Source organism: Python bivittatus, unplaced genomic scaffold (genome assembly GCF_059951505.1).
Source record: "Python bivittatus isolate LINGU-HERP-01145 unplaced genomic scaffold, Pbiv_v1 ctg000080_np1212, whole genome shotgun sequence".
Classification (NCBI taxonomy): Eukaryota; Metazoa; Chordata; class Lepidosauria; order Squamata; family Pythonidae; genus Python; species Python bivittatus.
In genome coordinates, this window is record NW_028277035.1 from 51,680,526 (window position 1) to 51,708,521 (window position 27,996).

Genomic DNA, 27,996 nt, shown 5'->3' on the forward strand with positions numbered 1-27,996 from the left:
TATTGCAAAATCATGTGATTAATTCTGAATCTGTGCTTAAATGGTATTTTAAATAATACATATATATATAAAAATGAAATCTTCAGGCACTTTAACGATTAGCATTTATTAAGGGATGAGATTTCATGGATTACAGTTCACTTTAACAGATGCATCATGGATGATCCAGAGTTCCAGATTACAGACTCATGAACACACGTGGCAATTATCAATTGTGATCAGTGAGAATAAATGGACACAAATCACAGCATCAGAAATCACAGTAGTATCTAAAAATACAGTGGCAAAACTTTCAACTTCTCAAACTAATTGACCTTATTTACAGTGACCTTCCTTGAATGAATGAACTTCAAAAGAAACTCCAGCATGAAGCCGCCAAATTACATTTGACATAGCAATTCAATTTTGTCACCTATGGCTTGGACCAAGATTACTAGTGCATGTGTAGATTAATTTTATCAGGCCAGAATGATTGTTTTCAATGTTTGATGCTGTAACCATTTTGCTTTTGTGTCATGTTTATGACTTTTGTATTTAATTTCGTTCTGACAGCACTCTTCTGCTTTCCCTACCCCCCATTATTCATACATACTTTTACTGCATCTGAACTGTAACCCATAATCATTTACTCCATGATAAATGCTGGTATTCTGTGAACTGGCAAAGCATTTGTTGCTTTTAAATTGTATTACTGCATGCCTTAAAAAATATGAAGAACAAAGATAATAACTCCCTGTTTTCCAGGCTTTGGAGAAAAGTTTAATGAGATAATGGCTGTGTTTGTATAACAACTATCTTTTGGGGACGCAACAGCTCCTTCCCCTTGGAGAAACTTCTGATCTGGCAGCATGATGCCATTGGCAGAATGGACAATGGCAGAATTTTCACCCTTTTTTCCTGTAGTCTTCTGGAAATCTGCTCTGTACCATTAGATTTTCTGGATTATTGGGGATGTGGTGACGGCACTGAAATGGCATCTATGCTCCTTTTCATCAACATGAGTATCCTGAGAAATTCTGCTCAGTAGATGCTGTGACCAATAGAATAAACTCCTGGATCCAATCCATTCAAAGTGGCGAGGGAGGGAGGAAGGAAGGAAGGAAGGAAGGAAGGAAGGAAGGAAGGAATTTTAGATACTGCAGTAGCTTCCTAGCAGGCCTCTCCTTTTCTACTCTTGCTCTGTTGACTCAGGTTCAAAATACTGCAGTCCAGTTTCCTTTGAATTTTCTCTTGTCTTCTCAGAGCCCTGCACTGGCTACCAATTAGGACTAGGTATCACTATGAAATATTAATTTTGGCCTTTTGGGCACTGTAGTGTGGTTCTGCTTCCTACCTATCTTCACTGTTACATCTACTCATTCAGATTCCTTGGCTATTCCCACTACACCAACAGGAAAGTTGAGGGCCTTTCAGGACCTAGTCCCACATATTGGAATTAGCACCCTCTTATTTGTCAGGTAATGAATTATTTTTTAGTCTTTAAATATGGCCTTAAAACTCTTTTCATTTGGTGAAATAATGGTGCTTCTCTGATTGGGACTTGTGGCTTTTGGACTGGCCTCAGTGATCATTTTATTTTGTGTAGTATTTAATGTTACTTGATTTGATTAGTTATATATTGTTAGTAGGTTTTATAGGGCCTAGTTTCCATTAAGAGTTTGAGTTGCCTAGGGCTGATACTAGGTTTGAATGTCTTGACTGTGTTTGTATATTCAAATTTTACTGATATTCTGTTATTTTTGTTCTATGCTTAGCTTTTCAGTGCAATATAAATAAATATCTATGACAGAGATTTTGCCATTTTGGTCTCATAAAACTAAAAATCAAGCAAGAAAACATTTAGTAGAAGGAACTTCTAATATTTCTTCTATCACTTCAAAGCCTGCAACAATTCATTCTACTTGATTTCTATGAAGCTTAAAATCTGAATGATCTAATTAAACAACCCAAAATTTATTTAAAATAATAAGAGTTATGTTTCAAGCTATATAGTCTAAGCACTCAATTTATGTTGCTTTTCCCAGTCCTGTTACTCCAAAAGCAGTTAACAGCTGCAAAGGGTGTGTCTCATATATAAAGTGTGTGTGTGTATTTGTTAGAAGAGTACATAAGAAGCCTTACAGGATTTTAAACTTTTTTTTAAAATAATGATGTACTAATCTATGTATCTAACATCGACATGCACAATACTGGTTCTGAGATATGTTGACACATACCTATATTCTTTTTCTGTATCTATATTCATATCTATATATATAGCAGTGCAACATATCTATATCCTTTTTCTGAATACAATTTGTTAGTGTATCCAATTATTCTACTTTTTTTTAGTGAAAATTCTATTCTTGGGCTGAAATCAGAGATATTCTAACAAATAGCAAATCCCAGCACAGTAGCATTATCGATTTGACTGTATGCAAGATTGCAATTTTAAAATGATTGTTGACATTGAAACAAAAAATAATTTAAGATGTTAAAAAAAGACAGAATTATTAGAAAGTGTTGCTTGTAGCTTGTATTTAAAAATCCCACTTACCCAAACTTACCTTTACACATGTATTGCTGTTTATAAGCTAAATACATTCTATAATAGGTAACAAGAAACAGTACAGGAAAAGGTTTATCTTCTACGTCACTGTATCTTAAGAAAATTTTAAAAATCAATCCAGTTACAAACTGAGTGTCTTTCTTCTAGGAAGGAACAGCTCAACTGAGGTATTTGTCAAAGCTTCACATTTTCTTCTAAGAACTTTAAATGACGGGCCTTCATGCTATAAGTTGTGTACTTTTCTCCCATGAGCTTTCGCAAACATAGCTGTATAGAGGGAAAAAATGTTATCATGTAATTCAAACATGAGTAGTACATTTAAGCAGAAATTATATGCAAAGCTGATCCTTATTAAATCCACAGATTTCAGTAAACCCAGTTTCTTCAGCAGAGTATTCCAAAGTTAACTTGTGCACATATCTGGGAAATTGCACAATTAAAAATAATAGTCAATTCACAGGACACTGAATTCAGTAACAACACTAAGACATGGTAATAGTGGAGAATATGTGTAACTCAGGGTTGAAATGTTGAGATCTTGGTGTTCACTGACCTTGCAAACATTTCACTGCCAAACTAAGAAACATCAGCAGCGCTTTGACACAAGGGAGTGGGATTTGCTGGGTTTGTAGTGTGGCAGCTTGTCCTACCTATCTTGCTTGGGTTGGTTTTGTTTGTGTGCCTGTTTCTGACCGGTCTACCTGGCTTGGTTGGCTGTATAGTTTCAACTTAGTTTGTTCCTGCCTATCATGCTGGAATAGTTTGTAGACTGGGTTTATTTCTGTGGGTCTGTTAACAGATGATCTATCAGAATACCAGGCTTCTAGGAATTCTTTTGCATTCTTGGATTTGACTTGAACAAAAATTGTTTCCCAGTTGAATTTTGAACTACTCAAAAAGCAAAGGCCCACAAAGGAGGCAAACAATCATAGGCAGATCCACCCTTATCTCACTGCTTGCAATCAACCTATAGATATGGGAGAAGCAACACAATAGGCAGAAACAATTTAACAGGATAAAAGTTAATCACAAGCAGCTAGTTCAATTATCTCAGATTTAATGATGAATTATCTGGATTAGCTATAGTCATTTTCACCATTTATGAGTCTGAATTTCTGAAAACAAATAAATGGCTGGTATTTCTGAGAAAATTTGCAGATTAGCTGTTTTGAAACTTCTGTACTGTCCCCAAATTATATTCTCATTTCTTTATGCTAATGTATCAAAAAGAAATGTACACATTTGCTGTAAAAAAAAAAAACCATACCTCTCTTTTCTGTTCATCATCTTCCTCCATGACATCGTACACCTTTTCTAGCAGCTTTATTCCAATTCCTTGAACTACATCTGCTCTTAAAATCTCAACCAATCTCCTAATATTCTGAGGTCCAGACAGTACATCTAAAATAATAAGATACAATGAATTCTATGTTTTATTTCTGGGAATTAGATAAAGCAAATTATAATTGCAGAGGTCAAGTGGAACATTTTCATTTTAATTCAGATCAATATTCCCTGGAGGTTCTCAGATTTTCTTCTTCCTTGCTTTAATATCAGCCTTCTATTCCAAATAATAAGAATTAGTGCTTGTACCATTTCTGCATATGGAATATGTTAACTGGTGCCTTTAAAATGGGATTGGAGAGGAATATGTTGCTTTTCTTCTGACTTAATAAATGTTTCTGTTGTTAACGCTAAAGCAGAAAGTCTAATCTGAATATCACCAGTTTCAAGCATGATGTACAGACCTGAAGGAAGCTCTTGAAACTGAAATTCATCTGGTTCTTCAGCTGCTTTCCTGTGTAAGATCAAGGTGTCCCTGTATTTCCTATTTAGCCTGAATTGTGATTCAGGTCCTGGCATTGCAAATTGTGAATAATTTTCAATATTATCCATTTTTAGCGTTTGCGTCATCAGCTGTACCAAGTCATTCATCTCATTACTTTTTCTGCAAAAGGAGAAAAGATTCCAGCATATTCCAAAACATACGTAGTCCGAGAATTTTAATGGCGAACTATTTAAACTTAGTACAGTGGTACCTCGGTTCACAAACTTAATTCGTTCCGCGACTCTGGTCGCGACCCAAATTGGTCGCGACCCGAATCAAATTTTCCCATAAGGTTCAATGTAAATACAGTTAATCTGTTCTGACCCCTCTGAATTTGGTCGCCAACCAATTTTGGTTGCAACCCGAATCAAATTTTCCCATAAGGCTCAATGTAATTACGGTTAATCCGTTCTGAACCATATGTATTTTTTTTTTTAACCACAAAAATATGACACAAAGTACAGCACGAAGAGAGAGAACGCTAACCTTGCTCAAGGCGACTTCTGGTGTGGAGGACAGGAAGGCGGGTGGGGAGGCGGTTATTGCTTGGAGGGAGAGTCCCCCTCCCTACAGGAAGCCATGACCACGTGTCACAGCAGGGAAAATGGCCGCAGATCCTGTTTGTCACCTGATCTGGCGTTCACGAACGGAAGCAAAATTTTGCGAACGGTGCTGTTCGTGACCCGAATTGGTCATGAACAGAAGCGTTCGTGACCCGAGGTACCACTGTACACAGAACTGTGTAAGGATGGATTAAGTCTTAATTTCCAAAAGGGCTATCTCATCTTTCTTTTCCTACTCCAGAATGAGGGAAGGAAGGGGAGGGGGCTAGAACAAGAGAAAGCAAGACAAGAATCAAAGGCATCACAGAACCATAGTTTTTTGACAAGAGAGCAATAAGCCACTACAGTAAAGTAGAAAGGGATGAATTCACTCCAATATAGGCAGATGGCACATAAACTCTACATGTACTGGGTTTAGGAATATTTGCCAGAGATTGTTATGCAGAAAACCACGAACTTCCAAATTCTCTTCATAAAACTTTCTAAATGGGAGAGGGGAAGCTTCAACTTCTGACTAAGATAAAGTGAAAAATATACAAAAGTTACTGATTACTGAGATTCTTAATAAAACTATCTGTATGAAAATGCTATGAATTTGTATCCATTTTCACAATAATTTTATATAAAACTACACAGAGAACTCCTCGACACATTTCTTCTTCACATTTTTCTCCCTGAAATATAAGTTATTTTACTTGCAGAAAGTGGGAGAGAGTGAGAGATTATCTCCTAGTTTTAATTTTTTGTGTGCTGTTTTCAAGACAGCAATTTTAGGTTATACTCTCATTTTGGACACCAAAAGATCTTAAAATAGCTAGTACTGAGGAGCTTTTTATACCACAGTACACTGCTTCCTAAATTTCAATATTGATGAATTCGTTTTACTGGGTCTTGAACTAGGGACATGGCAACATCACACATGTATACAGATGCACAAATGCATTCAGTGACTGGTTTAATCATGGTTTAATGTCCATCATTGGATTGACCATACAATACACTAATGGTTTACAGACAACAAGAGCTATATTTATATAATAAACAAACCACATATATGATTAAGATGTTCTGTGAACCAACCTGCAACTACAGACAGAAAACACCCACCTTTCTTTATAGTCTCCATCTGATTTTTCTGTGGAGCTTGTAGAAGAGCTCAGTTCATCTTCAGTACAGCAACAAGTTAAGCTTTTCTGCTGTTGAAGACAGATTTTCAAGTGCAAGAAAACAGAGAAACATAACAAGGCATAGTTTGATAGAAATGTCTCTTGCATACATCTAAGTGAACTGTTTTTTGAAATACATTTTGCATAGAAGAGAGATATGATTTTAGCCCAATTTAGGTAATACTAATAAAATACTTTTGTAGAACACAGTACTTGAAAGCATTGCAAAATTCAAGCTGTTTTCAGTGATGATGGAAGGTTTCTATTGGCATTCCATAAGAGGACATACCAGAGTTTCCCTGAGGGGGATCTCCTACATCAGAAAGTCCCCAGGTCTGGGCTGGGAGCTATTTCTGCAACACCCTCCTGCAAAAGGATGCTTTGACCAATGTGGAGGTTACTCGTATCTATAAAGGAGAACAAGGATCATGCCCTTTGAACAATAGCAGCCCTGTTAGGTGGGTTGGGCTGAGAGAGAGTGACTAGCCCAAAGTCACCTAGCTGGCTTTCATGCCTACAGGAGGCCTAATATAGTAAGTCACAGTTTCCTGTGAAGGCTTATTTTGTATTTTTTGCAGGCTAGTTTGATCCATCAGGAAACTATGACCACTGAGACTTTGTGACCCAGGTTAAACTGTTGGAAATAGATTGTGTGAGGCTCTGAATTCTTCTATTCTACTCAGGTAGATGATTTGTCTAATAACTCTTTGATGATTTGTCTAATATCTCTTTTATGCCATTCCTCCTCCCTTTGGGATAGAAAGTAGGAAATAACTCTTTCTGGCCCTGTGGAAAACCAAATTTACTTTGAGTATAAAAGTTTTGTGATTGGTGGGTGTTACCAAGAGGTCCACTGTTGGCCTCCTGAGATGCTTGAGATTTGTTCAAGTGCTCTGGGATTCAGGTTCCATTCACCAAGACCCAGGTCCCTAGCTGAGCCAATCTGCAGTTGTGTTGTGGATTCATGTTTTGCCATGAGAGGTAGCACATTGTCTTCAACCCAGCATAGAAGCTTGGCTGCTTCTTTCATCAACTGTCTCCCTTTCTTTTAATATTGGCTTTGGTAGCCATCCATTAGCAGGAGTTTTAGGAGAGACTGGAACTTGCTCAGAGCTGGTTGTGCTGCGGGCAACTCCAAAAGGTTCATATTGCACTTTTCTGCTTCTTTTATCCAGACTCCCTGAGTTGCTTGGCCCAGACAATGCACCTACCTCCCCCATCCCCTGAGGCTGGCGTCTGTGGTAAGCTGGATCTGGTACAAGAGTCACAGCTCCATTTCATTGGAGAGAGCTTCTAAGAGACTTGAGACAAATCTTCCTCTTCAAAGGGATTGCTAGTCATCCCTGTGACTCTTTTGCTATCAGGTTCTGGAAGGGGAGAAACGTCCATTGCAGGAGGCATGAGTGGAATCTCACCTGTGATACTGAATCTGTACAAGTGTTGAGACTGACAAGAATCATGGAATCTGGACTACTGATTCAAAGAGCTGGTGTGATTAGTCCTCGATGGTGCCTCCTTTCTCTCCTCTAATAGGAAGACCAGATCCTTTTTTGTTTCAGAATTGTGCCCGGGTGTTGTAGGTTTGTGATCTGGTTGAAGAGTCCTCTTCTCTTTGTTATTCAGGAACCCCAGATCTTCAAGGGTTTGTATCATGATCCAGCTATCTTTCTTCCTTGTTTGAATGATGGGATTCAGATCAGTAAGTCATCCAAGATCTAAAGTGAGCTGTAACAGTCACCATTATCTTCATGAATACTCTGGAAGCTGATAACAGGCTGAATGGGAAGGCCTTGTGTAAGCACTGGTTACCCTGGTATTCAAATCTCAGGAATCTTCTATGTGATGGATGGAAAGGGATGTGAAGTTCAAGTATGGCCAGGACATTCTTTTCTGGAGATATGTTATTATGGCTATCAGATTTTCCTTCTGGAACATGGTACTTGGTCAGGTGGCTCACTTGCTTCAGATCCAGTGTTTTTGGGGGGAGAATAGTGAAGAATATGGAGGAGGAGCTAGAATGTCTGTCACATCTTGGGACTTGTTTGATAGCCTACATGCCCTGAAGGTAGTTTATGGCCTTTATAATTAGTGCTACCCTTCACTACACCCAGACCCACCCATCAAACTTAAAGACCTTATTCAATGCCTCATGAAACAGGCAGCACATATGGAATTATTAATCATTGGGAATATATCTTCCACCAGCAGGTCCAACAGGAGATCCATAGGTTGGATTGCAGAATCTTGCAGGCATTCTTGAGTAGTTCAGGAAAGTCTGCTTTCTGGCAAATCCTCTTCCTCATCTGAGTGGTCCTGATGGATTCTGAGTCATATGCCACATAAGGGAGGGGCCAAGTATCTTTCTCTTACTTGGTGGCATGATTTTTCATTCTGCAGTGTTAATTTAGTCTTTGGTCTCTTCAGTGGGGTATGGAAAGGAAGCATCTGAGGAAGAGGAGGAGAGGGGAATGGGGATCCAGGATCCATTCTGCTTCCTCCTGTCCCCTTCCCGAGCACCATCCCAGGTGGAGAACCTCAAGATGATGTTTCCCACCTTCCCCTGGGGTGCATGGTCTGTGGAGTGGGCTCAATCCAATGAGGCCATGGCCCAATAATGAATTCATGGTGAACCCCAGGAGTCTCTAGCATGTGGAATGGCACATGTCTTTCAGGGAGCTAGATTAGGTGGCAGAGCCAGCTGAACAACTCCAGCACTTCTATTCTTTCAGTGAAGGATTTGGATGTCCAATGCTGCCAGTTTCTGTCTCCACTAGTACCTGGGCCATCTGACTCTGGAGGAGCAGTTATAGACCCATAAGAGGTTGTGAGTGGATGCAGCTCATGATCAGTGGTTTGATGCCTGCAGAATGAATGATATTTTGTAGCAAGATGTGAGGATGGACATTGCCATGTTGCTGGGGGTTGATGCTCTTGCTTGGAACTGGGAAAATACTATCCCCCCAAAAGGAACCTGCGTTAGAACAATTCTAAGCCCTGTCTTCAGACTGAGTGGGAAGGAGATATCCACTTTAGGATGCCCTGCCTCTGCGAATAAAAAAATGGCAGTAAGATTTCCTAATATAATCTTCTCTCTTCATAAGTATCCCTATGTAGATATAATAATCTAAACAGTAGAAATCCCGTGTATGGATGGCAGGCACATCCTTTTTTTTAATATTCTGCAATACTGTAAATTGCTTTTAGATATACTTAACATATGACAACTACTCACCTTATCAGTGCTGGGTTCTGAGATAAACTGAGCAATCTGAATACAACTGTCTTCCCTTGCAAGTTTTGTTTCTGCTGGTGCATTATAAGATGCTCGTCTTACAGAAGGCCCTGAAAAGGACCAATTAAAAGTATGTATAGTTTATCCTTATTTTACTTAGTACATGGACTAATTATGAAAGCAAGATCAAAAGCCTGACAACTGAAATAGGCCTTTCTTTAGTTCAGTTTAACATTCATTCATTCATTCATTCATTCATTCATTCATTCATTCATTCATTCATTCATTCATGTATGAGATTTATGTCCTGCCTTTCCTTCAGGAATTCAAAGCAGTTTACAATCCTTTTTTTTTTCCTATAGCAACTCTCAGAGGTAGGTTGGGCTGAAAAAGATTGACTAGCTCAAAGTCACTTTATAAGCTTCCATGGCTGAAGGGAGATTTGAATCGGGGTCCCTTCAGTCCAATACTTTAAACATTACAGCTTAACCCCTTCCTCCCTATTGATATTTTTCCAACTGTCATGAAGGGAAAGTTTAGTTTCTAGTTCACGCAGTAGTGATATGATCATTGTGGCCAGCCACAAAGCATGCATTTCCCAGAAAGCAAACTGATAAGGCAAAAAGGAATTTGTCAAAAACTTCATTACTAAAGACAACAGCTCAAAAATACCAACTCATTGTTTAAAGCAATGCTCATTTCACAGTCAGCAGATTAAGAAGGCTAATAGGTAATGTAGCCAGGAAACTAAAAGTACAAGGCAGAGATGAAATCAGAGTCCCCATCTTGTGTCCCTCCCCTCATTGTAATACAACAGAACATTCCCTTTACAGAAGGCAAACTGATGAAGCTCACAGAGAGGCAAAATACAGGACCAAGATGAAACAAATGAATTAACACAGATACATGGCACATTCAGGAAAAACACAGCAGAAACAAGAGATTGTCTTGTCGCTCCCCACCCTCTTTATGCAAGAAGATATATTCCCTGCCACATGTTTAGACTCAAGGATGCTCCTTCCCACTTCTCCGGGTGCCATTTTTCTCTTGGCAGCTGTGAATCTTTTAAAAACATTGAGCTGCAACAACCCAATGTTTTTATTTTCCAAGACTGCAGCATGCCAGTTTCCCAGTTTAAGTTTTCTGTTAAATTAGGAAACCTTAAGAAACAATTTCAGAAGGCAGAAAGAGCCCAAGAGGTGCCAAGAAATGAATCTGTGGATATAACAGTACAGTTTCCACTGTTGCAGTAAGGCCCCCTTTGAGGGAAAATTATTACTGAAAACTTGTCATAGATAAGGTGTGTGTATGTATGCATATAAGTAATTAAGTAGTAATATTTAAAGGGAAAAAGGCAAAGAAAACTATTACCAGAAGGAAGCATGTCTTCTTGGGATTGCTTTAATCTCCTCCTTTCTCGAGCTGATAATGGCCGATGCTTTGAAAGGAGCAAATGTAATCTTGTCATTGATTATATATGGCAATGATACACCTTTTTAAAATAAACTAAAATTGTACAACTAAGTGATAGGTCATTAGGTATATCTCCTCATTTATTATACAAGACTGATGAAGCCACTCTGGGAAAGAATTCCACTGCTCTATTGCTTTGCAATCCCATCTTAAATAGTTCTACACAGTTCTGGCAATGTAACATCAAATTAGCATATAAATGATACTATTCTAATTGAGTAATTTCTAACAAAGAACACAAATCAGTTGTACATAAAGATATCTGGCACAAACCTTGGAATTTTCTACTTCAATGCTTTTTGACTTTTTCAGAACTTTTGCAGCATGCTGCTGGTCTGTGTTAACTTCTTTTGTCTTTACATTCACATCAGGAAAAGAGGACAGTTGTCGAGGACCAAATGCTGCAATCTTAACAGGAGAAACAGCATCTTCATAAAAGGTTTCTTCCAAAGAAACAAGTACAGTATAAGAGTTGCAATCCCCCAAGAATCCACGGAAGGATTCTACAAAGATGGGGCTGGTGATTGTCTAGAAAGCGCTGAATATCAGCCTTCAGCAACCCTATCCGACTTGGCCAACGCAGACTGTTCCTAGCAATATTTCAGAAACATCTGGAACACCACAGGTTATCCAGCCATGGATAAGGTTCAGTTCCCAACTTATTACTGTTAATATTCAAATAGCACTTCATTTCATTTTTCACACAGATAAAACAGTGCCATACATCTAGACAGCACATCATGCATTTCTCAATGCAGTAAAGGCAGATGTTCTGTCATTTAGTTCTTTACAGTGTATGCTACAAGCTAACAATTACTGCTAGTTCAGCTTGTACACTGAAATGTGCCAACCTATAAAATTAAGGTTTTTTACTGAACTTTAAATTGAATGTACTTGGTTAACACAGCACAAATCACTAACAATACTATAAGCAATAAACAATACATTAGATCAATACTGAAAGTTATAGATCAAATTAAGGTATAATAATTCTATAGATTAGAAACCTACATTTTGGATATGGAACAAATCTCCATATAACATTATAATCCAACAATGGTTATCAATTAGAATTATATTCTGCATCAGATTTACTTTTTATGTAGGAAGTTATTCCTGACATGGAAGCATACTCTCACAATTCAATGAGCCATTCTTCCAAAGAAGGAATCAGCAATCTTTTCCAGTAGACAGCATATAAAATCCTTTTAGCCATTAACAATGCTAATTCAGTGAATGTTGAAGGTTTAGTGAAATTTAGAAAGAATATCTCAGTTTACAATCTTCAAAATTTGTTCCACTCTACTATGAATAATTTTCCAGTATTGTTAGACTTTACATTGCTACCACATATGAAAAAATGATCCAACATGTTCATTACATTTCCAGCATTTTTTAGAAAAAGAATTATTCATTTTATCAACTAAGTCTGGAATAATGTTCCAACAGTAGAGCGTCTTATTCCAATTTTCTTTATGCATGATGTTCAAAGTAATTTTTTTCTTCCACTGAAATTCACGCTCTTATATTTCTATAACTGTGTTAAGTTCTGCATCCATTTAATCACAGATTCTGAATCTGTTCAGATTCTGAATCTTACTTCAGTAGTAATTTATAGATTGTACCTAATATGTGTTCAGTATTATGCATTACAAGATCTTCAAATTCAGTCAAATCACTCAATGTTCCCCCTTGTTTCTGTAGTTCTTTTGTGGAGCACTAAAGTTACTTCATTCTCAAGGATATCACCTTAGATTTTTCTCTCAATCTTTACCTTGTCCAAGCAGATCTCAGATTGCTCCTGCTTCTTCTGTCGTCGCTGTCGTGACAAGGAAGGCTCATGAATCGATCCTTGAGGCCGAAAACAAGGAGTGCTTATGGGTGGAATGATATCTTTAGCTTCTCCTGAGTTTCCACAGGAGGCTTCATTCTACAAATATATATACACACTTTACAATACTTGAATTCATGCTTTCCAGAATCAAGTACGTACACTTCGAAAGTGTTAATAGGAAGCCAAAATTATTTTTTATCTTAACCAAAATTAGATTCAGTTTGCAAGAAAATCCTGTCACTTTATTTAAAATAAATCACTGACATAATTATACTAGTGTTGCAGACCATAACATTCAAATGCTTACCAAAATTTCTATAGAAACAATTGGTACTAGCAGTTTCTCAGTAGAGTCCAGACTCTGGAAAGAGAGTTTGCTGTATTTTCATTAATACTCATTATTATAATATTAAATAGAATGTGATATAAATGTTAGAAAAGAGCAACATCTCCATTACTGAAGGGAGAAAAAGAACTAACTAGATAGGCACTAAACACAATAGCTGGAGGCCAAAGAAACAGCCAGTAATACCATTTACAGTGGTACCTCGGGTCACGAACTTAATTCGTTCCGCGACTCTGGTCGCGACCCGAATTGGTCGCAACCTGAATCAAATTTTTCCATAAAGTTCAATGTAAATACGGTTAATCCGTTCTGACCCCTCCGAATTTGGTCGCCAACCGATTTTGGTCGCGTCCCAAATCAAATTTTCCCATAAGGTTCAATGTAATTAAGGTTAATCCGTTCTGAACTATATGTATTTTTTTTTAAAACCACAAAAATATGAAACAAAATACAGTACAGTGCAGTACGAAGAGAGAGAACGCTAACCTTGCTCGAGGCGACTTCTGGCGTGGAGGACAGGAAGGCGGGTGGGGAGGCGGTTATTGCTTGAAGGGAGAGTCCCCCTCCCTACAGGAAGCCACGACCACGTGTCATGGCAGGGAAAATGGCCGCGGATCCTGTTCGTCACCCGATGCGGAGTTCGTGGACGGAAGCAAAATTTTGCAAACGGTGCTGTTCGTGACCTGAATTGGTCGTGAACAGAAGCGTTCGTGACCCGAGGTACCACTCTACTTAAGGCTAAACTAGGAAGTAAAAAAATGACAAACTACCCTGGAAGAGGACAATGGTAAACTCTTTTTGTAACGTTGCCAAGAAAATTATGTAGATGTATGTTCTACTCTACCTTACTTCTGATTAATTCCAACAAATCTTCCAAGATCTGGGTACCTCATCTAGATGCAGAAAAACACATCTGCAAAAATACTATCAAGAATATATTATCAACTGAATCTTTTTTTTCCTCCTTATGGTAAAAACAGAACCTCCTTGCATCCCTCTTCCTCTTGTGGTTTCCTCTTCCCAACCTCGCTACACTATTGTAACAGGTAACCCAAACACTTGAAAATGTTTAAAATAACTCCTTATAATCCTGGTAATATTTATATGCCTAAATTAGTAATTCAAATTCAGTGTGCCTGTTTTAGAAAAGCTATGTAGAGGTCCTTATCAACCTAAATAGCTCTAAGCCCCAAAATCAGATCACAAAACAGGCTCAGAGATTTTTAGATCTGAATATCTATAACTACACTAAAATGAGTGCATATGTATTCATTTAACAGCCCTCTAAATGTAAACAAATGGTGCAGGCCAATTGTTTTGCCTCGAAAAATAGCTATCACTTTCTCAAAAATGTTATCAATAATAGAAATGAGAGAAATTAAATGAGAGAAATTAAATGCTGATGTAGATTTGGGAAGGGAAATCCAAGACAAAATAATGGACTTTTCAGCAAAAAGTCTATGAGGTTGAGTAGGAAAAGAGTCTAACTGGAAGAGATGCTATGGGCTAGGTGAATGCACAATTTGCAAGATGATGATGATGATGATGATGATGATATTTTCATTCTGCCAACATATTGTATAGCAATAAATTTCTAAAAAATATAAATCCCTACCAATGAGCATAATTAATATATACTATTAAGCAGCATTAATACATTAACAATTAATCATAAAAAATCCAAGACTAGCAAAACATCAATATGTCCACAGTTCCATCTTCCTCAAGCACTTTTGTGCTGTAGAAGAAATCTGCATTGCTTTATCTGAAGAAAAGGAGCTGTTCCAACATAGCAAGGTCAACTAAAAGCACAGGATAAACCCACGTCCAGAACCAGTTCATGACACAAGCTTAGCACCAGTAATTGTTGGAGCAGCAGATACCAGTATTTCAAAGAGTTCAGTCATATTTTCAACAGATTTACACCTTCTAATTGATTCATAAACATATATACATATACATATATATATATGAAAAAGAAAACAATTACTTTATTGCTTGCACATGGAATCTCTGAAGTAGGTTGCAGAACTTTTGTAGTATCATCACCATAGTCTGTCTCCTTAGTATCTACATTTCCAGTTTTCTGGCAAGGCTTTGTCATTTTCAGTAAACTTTCTTCCTTAAATTCTGGACCATTTCTTGCTCTTTCAGACTCTGTTTCATTGGGAATATGTACATTTCCAGATTCTTTATCTTCTGCTAACTGTTTGGCTGTAGAGTTTCTCTTTTCCAGTGGAACAATAACTATATCGACTTTGCTCATTGTTGCCAAAGAGACATTTAAGCTGTTCAAACCATTTTTGCTTGCACTTTTTTCAGATTCAGGTGCTAGTTTATTTGAAGAAGAAACTTCAAATGTTTTATTGTTGATTAAACATTTATCTTCACTCTATAATTTTTAAAAAGTAGAATTATGTCACCAATTCTATTAAACCAGATTATTTTACAAGTAAACATAAGAGTACAGTGATTTACTTTTATCTGACTTGATCCAGCCATGAGATTTTGCATGTAATGGAGTGAAGACTGGGGAAGGACACGCCATGTCTTACTGGAATTGTATAATGCAGGAGTGGCTTATCCAACAACAAAGAAAATGACCTCTTGGTCATATAGGAGGGGCACAGAAGATGATGGACTAGGTCAATCATATAGAAACCAGGCTGTTGGTCTGTTTCGTATTCCTTGCAATGGCCTTAGTTGGTCCAGAAATGGGTTACCCTCTCCTTATTTACAGGCTGCTCTGAAGGCTATGTAGGTCCAAGATCTATGTAGGTCCAAGACCATCAATTTATGTAGGTCCAAGACCTTAATCAGTTTCCTGACCAAACATGCAAAAGATGGGAGATGGCATTCCAGCTTATTATTCTTATATAGTAGTATCAGTGTAACTATATGTTGTGATGGGGCAGGTATGGGAACTTCAGGCATGAAGGATACATTGGAATTACCAATTAAGTCCACCTCTCTCCCTGTGTTCCCAGAGCATCACTAGGGGGTCTGACTCTGGTTGCCATGAAGCTACAATTAAAGGTATGTCCAACTTTTTCTTTTATGTTGCTTCCCCACCCCCACCCTCCAACCCAGCATAGCTATAGTTATTTTATGACCATTGTTGCCACCAAAGTTACTGTTTAGTTTTTTAAACATCAGTTCTTTATAGAATTTAATATTTACATCAAGGAGTTTTCCATACTCCCATAAAGGAAATCATCAGATACCATTCTGGCTACAAATAAAATATTGTAACATGTATTGTAAAAAATAGCTGTTCTATTTTCTACTCCTTTCTGGGCTCTCCAAGGATTAGTCCTACTATTCTTGAGCAGACTGTGCCTTACAGAGGTACACAACTTTGCGAGGAACAAGAGATTAACTTCGCTTTTGAGTGGCATGCCAGGCACTGCACCCCAAACAATGGGCAACACAGGAAAAGGAACTGACTAGTAACTGAGCAAAATCTAAATTTATTTTAAACTGAAGCAGTTAATTCATTAGTCTCCATGGATTACAGTTTTCTTCCATGACATGAAAAATTACAATTCAGTGGCAATTTCTGTAGGTTCGGTAATTCCCAACACTTTAGGGGCCAATGATTGTGCATCTCCAGTTGAATATAGCTGAAATATGTATCATTATGGAAAAAGAAACAGATGGAAGCATTAAGAATTAATTGGTACTCTTTCTCCTTAATTTGAAACAAAATTTGCAACAATTTTGTATTTTATCAAATCTGACCATGGCCTTTTTTTCTGTCTCAGTCTGGCCTCAGAGCTAAAATAATAACTTACCCCATTGGACTTCTTTGAAAGTTCATTAGGAAGCTTCTGAGGTGTTATATTTTCATTCTTTAATTCAGCTTTCTCTGAAGATCCTGGAGGTTTGGGTTCAGATATTTTTTTATGATTTTTAGATGTTTTTCTTTAAGGAAAAAGCAAGATATAAATGTTACCAGATTTACAAAATGCAAACATTTTTTAAACAGTACTTTTTGGTAAAACATACAGTTTTCTCAGATCTCTATGTACAGATTTACTTTTTCTGAAGTATGGCATGTGCAGCAACATGTATATTATTTTAGATAGCCAGACTGCTTCTCAAGTCATAAACATTCATGAAATATGCTTTAATTAGCCCCTTACAAGAATGTGTTGGTTAGATCAACAGGGGATCTCAAGTCCAGCATCTCAAGAGCAGCCAAACGTAAACTAAGTTTCCCTTCCTATGAATGATGCCTAATATATGAAGAACAACTCCACCTGAGTGGCCAAAGGTTCCACAGGGGCAAGAATCAGGTTTGGTGGCTTGTTGTTGTTGTTTAGTCGTTAAGTCGTGTCCGACTCTTCGTGACCCCATGAACCATATTTCGCCAGGCCTTCCTGTCCTTCACTGCCTCCCTGAGTTTGGTCAGTTTCATGCTCATTGCTTCAGTGATGCTATCTAACCATCTCATCCTCTGCCGTCCTCTTCTCCTTTTGCCTTCAATCTTTCCCAGCATCAGGGTCTTCTCCAAAGAGATCTCTCTTCGCATTAGGTGGCCAAAATATCTGAGCTTGAGCTTCATTATCGATCCTTCCAATGAGCAATCAGGGTTGATTTCCTTTAAGATTGACTGGTTTGACCTCCTAGCAGTCCAGGGAACTCTTAAGAGTCTTCTCCAGCACCACAGTTCAAAGGCATCAATTCTTCGGCGCTCGGCCTTTTTTATGGTCCAGCTCTCACAGCCATACATTACTACTGGGAAAACCATAGCTTTGACTATGCGGATCTTTGTCGGCAAGGTGACGTCTCTGCTTTTTAATATGCTATCTAGGCTTGCCATAGCTTTCCTCCCAAGGAGCAAGCGTCTTTTAATTTCATGGCTGCAGTCTCCGTCTGCGGTGATCTTGGAGCCCAAATAAATGAAGTCTGTTACTGCTTCCATTTCTACCCCTTCTATTTGCCAGGAATTGATGGGTCCAGATGCCATGATCTTAGTTTTTTTAATGTTGAGTTTCAAGCCAGCTTTTGCACTCTCCTCTTTCACCCTCATCAAGAGGCTCTTTAGTTCTTCTTCACTTTCTGCCATTAGGGTGGTATCGTCCGCATATCTGAGGTTGTTGATGATTCTCCCTGCAATCTTAATTCCGGCTTGTGATTCTTCCAGCCTGGCATTTCTCATGATGTACTCTGCATATAGGTTAAATAAGCAGGGTGACAGTATACAGCCTTGTCGTACACCTTTCCCTATTTTGAACCAATCGGTTGTTCCATGACCGGTTCTAACTGTTGCTTCTTGGCCCGCATACAGATTTCTCAGGAGACAGGTAAGGTGGTCTGGTATTCCCATCTCTTTAAGAATTTGCCACAGTTTGTTGTGATCCACACAATCAAAGGCTTTTGCATAGTCAATGAAGCAGAAGTAGATATTTTTCTGGAACTCTCATGCTTTCTCCATGATCCAGCGAATGTTGGCGATTTGATCTCTAGTTCCTCTGCCTCTTCGAAACCCAGCTTGTACATCCGGTAGTTCTCGGTTCATATATTGCTGAAGCCTAGCTTGTAGGATTTTGAGCATAACCTTGCTAGCATGTGAAATGAGTGCAATTGTGCGATAGTTTGAGCATTCTTTGGCATTGCCCTTCTTTGGAATTGGAACGTAAACTGACCTTTTCCAATCCCGTGGCCACTGTTGCGTTTTCCAAACTTGCTGGCATATTGAGTGCAGCACTTTAACACCATCATCTTTTAGTATTTTAAATAACTCAGCTGGAATCCTGTCATCTCCACTAGCTTTGTTGTTAGCAATGCTTCCTAAGGCCCACTTGACTTCACTCTCTAGGATGTCTGGCTCAAGGTCAGTGATCACACCAGCGTGGACATCAGGGACATTAAGATCTTTCTTGTATAGTTCTTCTGTGTATTCTTGCCACCTCTTCTTAATCTCTTCTGCTTCTGTTAGGTCCCTGCCTTTTTGTCCTTTATCATGCCCATCTTTGCACTAAACGTTCCTTTCATATCTCCAATTTTCTTGAAGAGATCTCTAGTCTTCCCCATTCTATTGTTTTCCTCAATTTCTTTGCATTGTTCATTTAAGAAGGCCTTCTTATCTCTCCTGGCTATTCTCTGGAAATCTGCATTCAGTTGCTTATATCTTTCCCTTTCACCCTTGCTTTTCGCATTCCTTCTTTCCACAGCTATTTGTAAAGCCTCATCAGACAGCCATTTTGCTTTCTTGCATTTCTTTTTCTTTGGGATGGTTTTAGTTGCTGCCTCCTGTACAATGTTACGGACCTCCGTCCATAGTTCTTCAGGCACTCTGTCTACCAAATCTAATCCTCTAAATCTATTCATCACCTTCACTGTGTACTCACAAGGAATATGATCTAAGTCATACCTGAGTGGTCTAGTGGTTTTCCCTACATTCTTCAATTTAAGCCTAAATTTTGCAGTAAGAAGCTCATGATCTGAGCCACAGTCAGCTCCTGGTCTTGTTTTTGCTGTCTGTATAGAGCTTCTCCATCTTTGGCTGCAAAGTATATAATCAATCTGGTTTCGGTATTGACCATCTGGTGATGTCCATGTGTAGAGTCGTCTCTTGTGTTGTTGGAAAAGAGTGTTTGCTATGACTAGCTTGTTCTCTTGACAGAACTCTATTAGCCTTTGCCCTGCTTCATTTTGTACTCCAAGGCCAAATTTGCCTGTTATTTCGATTACTCCTTGACTTCCTACTTTAGCATTCCAATCCCCTATGATGAAAAGGACATCTTTTTTTGGTGCTAGTTCTAGAAGGTGTTGTAGGTCTTCACAGAAGCGGTCAACTTCAGCTTCTTCAGCATCAGTGGTTGGGGCATAGACTTGGATGACTGTGATATTGAATGGTTTGCCTTGGATACGCACTGAGATCATTCTGTCGTTTTTGAGGTTGTACCCCATTACTGCCTTTCCCACTCTCTTATTCACTATGAGTGCAACTCCATTTCTTCTAAGGGTTTCTTGCCCACAGTAGTAGATATAATGGTCACCCGAATTAAATTCACCCATTCCCGTCCATTTCAGTTCGCTGATTCCCAAGATGTCGACGTTCAATCTTGTCATCTCATGTTTGACCACATCCAGCTTGCCTTGGTTCATAGATCTTACATTCCAGGTACCTATACAATATTGTTCTTTACAGCATCGGACCTTCTTTTCGCTTCCAGATACATCCACAGCTGAACGTCCTTTCGGCTTTGGCCCAGCCGCTTCACTCTTTCTGGAGCTACTTGGAAATGCCCTCCGCTCTTCCCCAGTAGCATATTGGACACCTTCCGACCTGAGGGGCTCATCTTCCGGCGTCATATCTTTTAGCCTTTTAACATTGTCCATGGGGTTTTCTTGGCAAGGATACTGGAGTGGGTTGCCATTTCCTTCTCCAGTGGACCACATTTTGTCAGAACTCTCTGTCATGACCTGTCCGTCTTGGGTGGCCCTGCACGGTATAGCTCATGGCTTCACTGAGTTACGCAAGCCCCTTCGCCACGACAAGGCAGTGATCCATGAAGGGGAGGTTTGGTGGCTACCAACTAATATAAAGGGAGCTATGGTTTGGGTTACAATGTGAAACTAACCCAAAGGTTTACTAAGTGTTTCTTTGTTCTATGTGTATGTATAATAAAGATGGGCTGGGTTTCCAAGTCAACCCTGTCTCAAGAATCCATTATTGAATCCAGTGTATGAACCTCAGGATGGCATAACACCAGCGATAACACTAAACACCTTGCTTCAAATTATTTTGCATTTAAACTTCTCTTACGCTTTTGTAGCTTCCAAAAACAGAGAGATTTGTTGCTTGATATATGGTTGCCTCAATATGCTCCTGACACTTGGTCTCTCCTCTGGCTTTTTACTAAGCATTGTTCTTATCAGTTCTTTCAACTGAATGCTATAATCTTTTGGCATTGGTGGCAACTGTTAAAAGAAGAAAAAGAACAGAACAAGAACATTTTTATGAGTTTAAGGCATTTCTTCATAACATTTTCCCCTCTTACTATGCATGAATAACCAAAGCTCTGGGAACACCCTTCTGAAAGAGCCTGAAAAGTAGGCCTAGAACCTCTAACAGGCTGCTGCAACCATTATCACCAAGAAACGTTACAATCGGCTGGAACCTTCTAAACCTCTAATAAGAAACCCAGTTGGTAATAGATCACTGGTTGCCACTCAGCTGAAGCCTTAGGAGAAATATATTCCCAGTGTGAATTTGGCTTGCTGTCAAGGTATACTCAATTTTCAGGCAATCCAAACAGTGTCCTACAGCGTCCTTTGATGTTTGTTGCTTCTGTCATATGCACATGAACTACTGCTGCTTTTTTTCTTGCCAACAGCCTGCTCCTGCTTTGCTTCTTTCCTTCTTTTCTAGGTTACATCATAGCTCAAAGAGAAGAGTCCCATTTATAAATGACATGTTGCAACTACTGAAGCAGGAAGAGCACTTGCATTTAAATGTCATTTTCTAGATCACAATGCTGCCCACCCTCACAAGAGAAGTTAGCAGTAGCCAGCTTTGCAAAGCAAACCAAGGTGGTTGCTCCTACCAATTCTTCAACCATTGTGCATGATAAGACTGCCACACATATAATCCAACCTGAGTATGGCAGGCAGAAATATCTCAGCCATTTCCAACTTGTACATCTAAGTAGGTATCATTTCTGTACAGGGCCATTCACCATTCAAGGTACAAATGTAAACGTGGTAGAATATGAAGTCTTTTCTTTCTCTCTCCCCCCCCCCCACTCCCCCATGGGGCTGCCCTTGAAGAACATTTGGAAGCTTCAGCTGGTGCAGAATTTGGTTGTGGCATGGACAGTGAATGGTATTGGTTACTCGGCACATGGGATACCATTGCTTTGCAAACTGCATTGGCTTCCAGTGTTCTTCTGAGTGCAATTCAAAGTGCTGGTAGCACTTTAAAACCATTCATGGCTTGGGTCTCTGTTACTTGTAGGACCGTCTCTCCCCAACTGTTTCTACCCATCCTACCCAGTCTGGTCAGAGGGGCATGCTCTGGGTCCCATCGGCTAAGGAGTGTCAACAGGCGGGGCCCAGAAGGAGAGGCTTTTTTTCTATGGCACCTACCCTGTGGAACATCATTCCACCTGAAATCAGACTGGCCTTGGCCCTGTTGGCTTTTCATAAGGCTCTGAAAACTTGGTTTGATGCTCAGACTTGGGGCCCCAGGTGTGTGATGGAACTGGTCTCTTGGTTTTGCTGATGGCTGTTTTTATGGTGCTTGGCTGCTATGTGTTTTTATTTTTATATTGTGTATTTTATGTATTGTATTTATTTTATTGTAAGCTACCTAGAGTCACATATGTGAAATGGGTGTCTATATAAATTGAATGAATTAATTAATAAAAATAAGTCATTATGGCATTTGGATGCTGCTGTCTTCAGTTAGAATAACACTCAATGTTTTAATGTGAAGTTTTGAAAAAAGAACATGGCAGAGTAAGATATATGGCATGGGGATGGCAGCCAAATATAACTGCTATCCAACTACACTAAACAAATGCAGAGCTGGTTGCTTATAGCTTCTGATCAGATGACAAACCAAATATAGGTAGTCTTCAATTAACGACCACTCATTCACCAACTGCTGAAAGTTACAACGGTGCTGAACGAGTGGTAGCAGCCATCCTAGCACCCCCACGGTCACGTGATCACGATCTGGGCTCCTGACAACCAGCTCACATTCATGACAGTTGCAGCGTCCTGTGGTCGTATGATCACCATTTGTAACCTTCCCTGCCAGCTTCCCAGGAGCAAAGTCAACAGAGATGTTGGCAGGGAAGGTCGCATGTCGCTTGGGTAAATCACCCCCAGCCTGCAGCAGCCACCCCCAGCCCCTCCACACCCACAATGTGCCTCACCAGCCCCTTGCACAACCTCCCGCAGCCTGCAGCAACCACCCTAAGCCTCACTGCATTCACGCCGTGCCAGCCCCTCACATACCCTGCAGCAGCCATTCCAAGTCCCGCCACGCTCGCACCATGCCGCACCGGCCCCTCCTGCACCGAGCAGCATCCACTTACCTGCCCACCAGCCTGCTTGGAAGCTGCCTGGGACTTGCAACTTCCTGCTGGCTTCCCCACTGACTTTGCTTGTTGGAAGCCAGCAGGAAGTTGCGAGGAGGTACTCGCTTAACAACCTGCGATCCTTGCATGATGACTCGCAATCCTTAATGGCAGCAACGGAAGTGGTGGGATTGCCGTCGCTAAGTGATGAAGTCACATGAGATTGTGCTTTACAGCTGCATTGCTTAGCAATGGAAATTCCAGTCCCACTTACCGCTGTTAACTGAGAACTACCTGTACAATTGCTAGGGAACCTGAGAGAAAATGTGGGAAGATCAGTTTTCCTGAGCTATACCCAAAGTTGCTAGTCATGGAATTTAATGGATGTGACCATGAGATTAGTTATATACTCGAAAACCTAAACAACATATAATACTAGTAGTTCCTTAAAATAAATTGCTTTTCAAATAAATTGCTATTTATGATGCCACATTTATCATACCAGACAAGTGAGTTTTATCCTAACACACAGAAAGCAACATTTATCAAATTTACTCAACACTTGTTACTAATTTGGTATTGGGGAAATTCTTGAAATTCTTCATTAAAAAGGATAGCATTTCCCCTATTTAGTAGCACATATTTCAGTAGGACTTGCAAGTGTCTCTATTCTCCATGTCTCCAGCACACAAGAAGTTGGAAATTCTCCTATGTGAAGGAAGCCTAGTAAATATTAGGCAGAAAATGTACCTTTCCTTCAATAATTCGATAAACCAAGGAATTCATGTCTTTAGCATTGAAAGCATGCTTCAAGGTGGCCATTTCATATGCACAGCATCCCAAAGCCCAAACATCAGACTGTAAAAGCAAACAAAGCACAAGTAGTGGATTTTTTTTAAAGCCATCAGAATAAAATCAAATGAGATACAAATTGCCTCCACAATCCAGATCATACGCGCCCCATAAATCAAATATCTCAATCTGCCCTCTTGTGTAGCAAACAGATCAAAGTATACGTTTTACTAGAAATTGCTGTTAAAAGTTATGCAAGAAAAAGAAATCTATCTGGAGAAGACAATGCAGCCTTCTGACATGGTTCCCATTCCAAGTTGTGAAATTGCCTATTTTTGTTCCCTCTAATCTACTTATAGATGAAATCATTTTTTTATCATAATGCAGTGGAATTATGAAAATAATGTAATTTTTTCTCACAGAATCATGATAGATATGTTTGAAATAACTTGCAGGGAGGAGGAAAGGAAGAACATCAGGACGACTCACTAGGAATTAACAAGTAGGGCATGTTTCAAAATGTTGTAATATGGAGCATTCAGCCTTTCAGACAATCAACCACTCCTTCTTCCAGAATAGCCCATCCCATTCATCCTATCCAACGTTTTTTTCTTTTCCCTTCAAGAGACAATCAGCATTCTAGATTCACTATGCATGTTAAATTTCCTTAGCAGTTTCTGCCTTTGGGGGATGTCTCTGTTTTGCCTCTGTAAAGATTTTCTTGTTCTGCTATAAGTCTGTAATTTCACTATTAATAGACAAAAATCTGCAAATATCTGCAAAAATCCAGACAACCCTAGAAGATAGCAAATACAGACTACTGGCTCTTTGCTGCCATCTATTGGCTATCTGAACACTGGCAGCCCATACATGGTGTGTTTAACTGGCAATACCTCATCTCAAGGATAATGCAGTGTGGTTACATGAGGATAGATACCCAAATATTAAGTTCATTATTAGTTCATATGGTATACTTTACCTTGTAGTTGTAAGGCTTGCTAGAGAACAACTCAGGGCTCATATAATAAGGGGTGCCAATCAGAGTACTAGCCATATCATGTTGATTTTCCAACACTCTGGCTATTCCCAGATCTCCCACTTTGATAATATTAGAACGTGTCAGGAAAACATTTTGAGTTTTGAGATCTCTATGCAGAATGTGCTTCTCGTGCAAATACTGAAAAATAAAATAATGGAATTCACAAATTACATATCATGTTTATCTCACTGAAATGCTCCATGAAAGAAATACAATTATTTCATAGACTATGAGGTCCTTGCAGGGGAAGGGGGATATATTAAATAAATCTATCAAGCTGTGTAACCGTTATTACCAATCACAGTTTTGTTGACTCTGTAAATATTAATAAAATGATAAAAAGTAGATCAAGAAGACTATATTCATTATTTTCTAGGCTCATTAAAAATATCCATAGAAAGGAGCAATACATAAAATGGCTAAAATCGATTCATGTTAAAATTCAAAGATATCAGAATTGCCTGGTAATGGGAAATCGGTTACCTGCAGTGCCATAGCAATCTGAACAAGCCACTCCACTACTTGCGTTTCTGGCAGAAGTTGCCCTTTCTGCTCTTTCAGTTTGTGATATAGGTCCCCTCCTTCACAGAAGCCCATGACAATGTAAAGCAGGCCATCATCACCTTCCCAGGACTCTCTATAGGTGACTATATTAGGATGCTTCAACTGGGACAACAGCTGGGCTTCCTGCTCTGCTGCTTTTCTCTCACGGCTTGAGGCGTGTTTAAGGTTCAGCCTTTTGATAACGTACTGAAGAAAAAGAAAGAAGGCTTATCTTTTAAAAAAAGTAGATCACTGTAAATGGAAGAACTGGAGAAATCTAAAGATCAACCACATGGGGCTATTTTATAGAAACTTTACTAATGGTATTAAAACTACCAACAGAGAAAGAAGATTAATTGTTTAAAACAAACACCCTCCCACCTGGAAAGCAACAAGCATGAGAGAGGGAGAGCGGGATGCAAGCAGCAGATAAATCTGGCACTTTATAAAAAGCGATGGCAAGGTAGCCTGATCACTCATGTACACTACAGATGATCCTTAGCTAAGAATGACCATATGAAACACAGAAATATGAAAAGGGAAGAAACAAAAACCTCATTTTTTATATAAAGGTAAAAATGCATTTGTTTGGATTCTCTTGCTTTCAGCATTTAAAAACTACTCCTTATTAACTCACTATGCTGGACAGTTGGTATCAACTTTAAATTATAATATAAATGATCTATCCACCCCGACAGAAGTCTAGCTATAGCATTTCCACCAGCTGAAGTTTCTATACACTTTTCAAGGAAAGCACATTATCTTTTTCAAGTAGAAAATACAACACCTTAAAATAAATGTGACTCTAGGACCATAAGTGCATGGTTAGATTTGCCTTTCAAGGGAAGTGTTCAGTTAGTATGCTAGCCAAAGGCACACCTTGTCCAAAACAGCCATATGTTCTCTAGGGAGCAATAATAGATCCAAGAACATCTCCAAACTGCAACTCTGCTTCTTCAGAAAAAGTACAAGCTGTGTCCCAAATCCTAGAATGGCATGTCTACTGATCTACAGAATCTTCATCTAATTCATACTGCACTTAATGCATTAGGCCACTGTTGTCCAAACTTGGCCACTTTAAAATGAGTGGACTTCAACTCCCAGAATTCCCCAGCCAGCCATGCTGGCTAGGGAATTCTGGGAGTTGAAGTCCACTCATCTTAAAGTGGCCAAGTTTGGACAACACTGCATTAGGCCATATCCAACCTTCTACTACCCCCAGGCAACATTTAAAACCCAAATAATGTTTTATTCCCTGGGTTCAGCATTTTAGAAATTAAGCCTCATTTGTTTGAAAATCTCCTGAACTAAATTTGGTATCCTTGTTTTAAAAAATACTCTAGAATCAGAATATACAGGTAGACAATTCTCAAATGCAGTTTGAAATGTAGTTCAACTTTTTTTTCTGGTTACTGGACACCCCAGCATATATTTTAAAAGGGTTGCCTCTCAACCTTAAAGTTGGAAGTGTAAAATTGATAAGGGGATACTTAATGCATATAATAAGGGGTTGTCTCACTATTGCCTTTTTTTCCTTTAATACGTCTGTTAATCTGGTGTTATAAAGACCAGAAATCAGTAAGGTTTTAAAAATGTAAGTGAATTGTTTAATCGGTTATCAAAATCTTGGAACTCATTATATCAAGAATTATGGACTGCTTTTGCACTTTTTATTTCTTCTCCTTTAATATATTAAAGTGATACAAAATAAAAATTATCATGACATATTTTATATACAAAATAAAAATTATCATGTCATGACATTTTCATGACATGAAAATCAATATCATGATTTTCAGATATTTAAAATGTAAGTAAGTTTTAATTTAGGTGTAGTCTAAAGACACCTTTCCTAATATCCCTGATCAAAAGCTACTCCTGCAAGAAAAAGAAAGGTTTTGGGGTCAACAGAAAAATTACGGAATTTGGAAAGAATCACTCTTCTTCCTAGGATAAATCCGTTGAAGAGCTGGATGATGAAGAAGGAAAAGGGGAGTACTGTAGATCGAAAGCAGAATCAACCGACAAAAGACCGGGACATCCTCGATTCTGAATTTCAAAACAGAAGGAGGAAAGGACGGCCTCTCCTACTGCCACACGGAATAATACCTGTTGCAGAGGGAAAGCTGCCACTTTCTGGCGCTCAGTTATTTTTGAATTCCCCTTTGGTCGGAGAGCAAAAGCAACCAGCGACTCGCACTGGCCACTGTACTACATCGCCAACCTGCGCGCCTCCAGAGAGGGAGGGAGAGGGCGAGCGAAAATGAGTTCACGTTGTGCCCCCACTCCCCGCCACACGCGTCCCGGGGCCAGCGGCGGAGTCCCTCTCACAACCAACCCCTTCCCCAGCCCCCCTTACCTGTTTGCCATCATGTCGGTGCTGCACCAGACTCACTTCCCCGTAGCTGCCCTTCCCCACGGTCCGCACGAAGGTGTATTCGCCCAGGGGCATCTTCACACGACCCTGCTATCAAGTCGCCCGTTGAGAGCCGGGAGTGGGGGGGCTACAACAACCCCCATCCACCCACTGCGAGGACGCTGCTGCCGATGCCATAGAGATCAACAAAGCCTCCGGGTGCCATAGAGAGCACCATT

The 27,996-nt window shown here is 39.3% G+C and overlaps 1 protein-coding gene across 3 annotated transcripts; it reads right to left on the bottom strand.

The window, feature by feature from the left end:
* Positions 1–90: 90 nt before the first annotated feature.
* NEK4 (NIMA related kinase 4) lies at positions 91–27,989 on the bottom strand. Of its 3 annotated transcripts, none has more exons than XM_088134069.1 (15): positions 27,761–27,989; positions 25,342–25,608; positions 24,799–24,996; positions 23,778–23,885; positions 20,768–20,922; positions 16,785–16,914; positions 14,981–15,382; positions 12,585–12,740; positions 11,084–11,218; positions 10,709–10,775; positions 9,338–9,447; positions 6,047–6,132; positions 4,297–4,496; positions 3,816–3,949; positions 91–2,815 (listed from the first exon to the last, which is right to left on the bottom strand). In XM_088134069.1, the coding sequence occupies exons 1-15, from the start codon at positions 27,851–27,853 to the stop codon at positions 2,723–2,725; spliced, it is 2,334 nt and encodes a 777-aa protein (XP_087990195.1). In that variant the 5' UTR covers positions 27,854–27,989; the 3' UTR covers positions 91–2,722. The 3 variants fall into 3 exon arrangements, with proteins under 3 accessions (XP_087990195.1, XP_087990194.1, XP_087990196.1); XM_088134068.1 differs by having other exon boundaries at positions 6,047–6,135; positions 27,761–27,988; XM_088134070.1 differs by lacking the exon at positions 23,778–23,885 and having other exon boundaries at positions 6,047–6,135.
* Between the last annotated feature and the right edge of the window lie 7 nt (positions 27,990–27,996).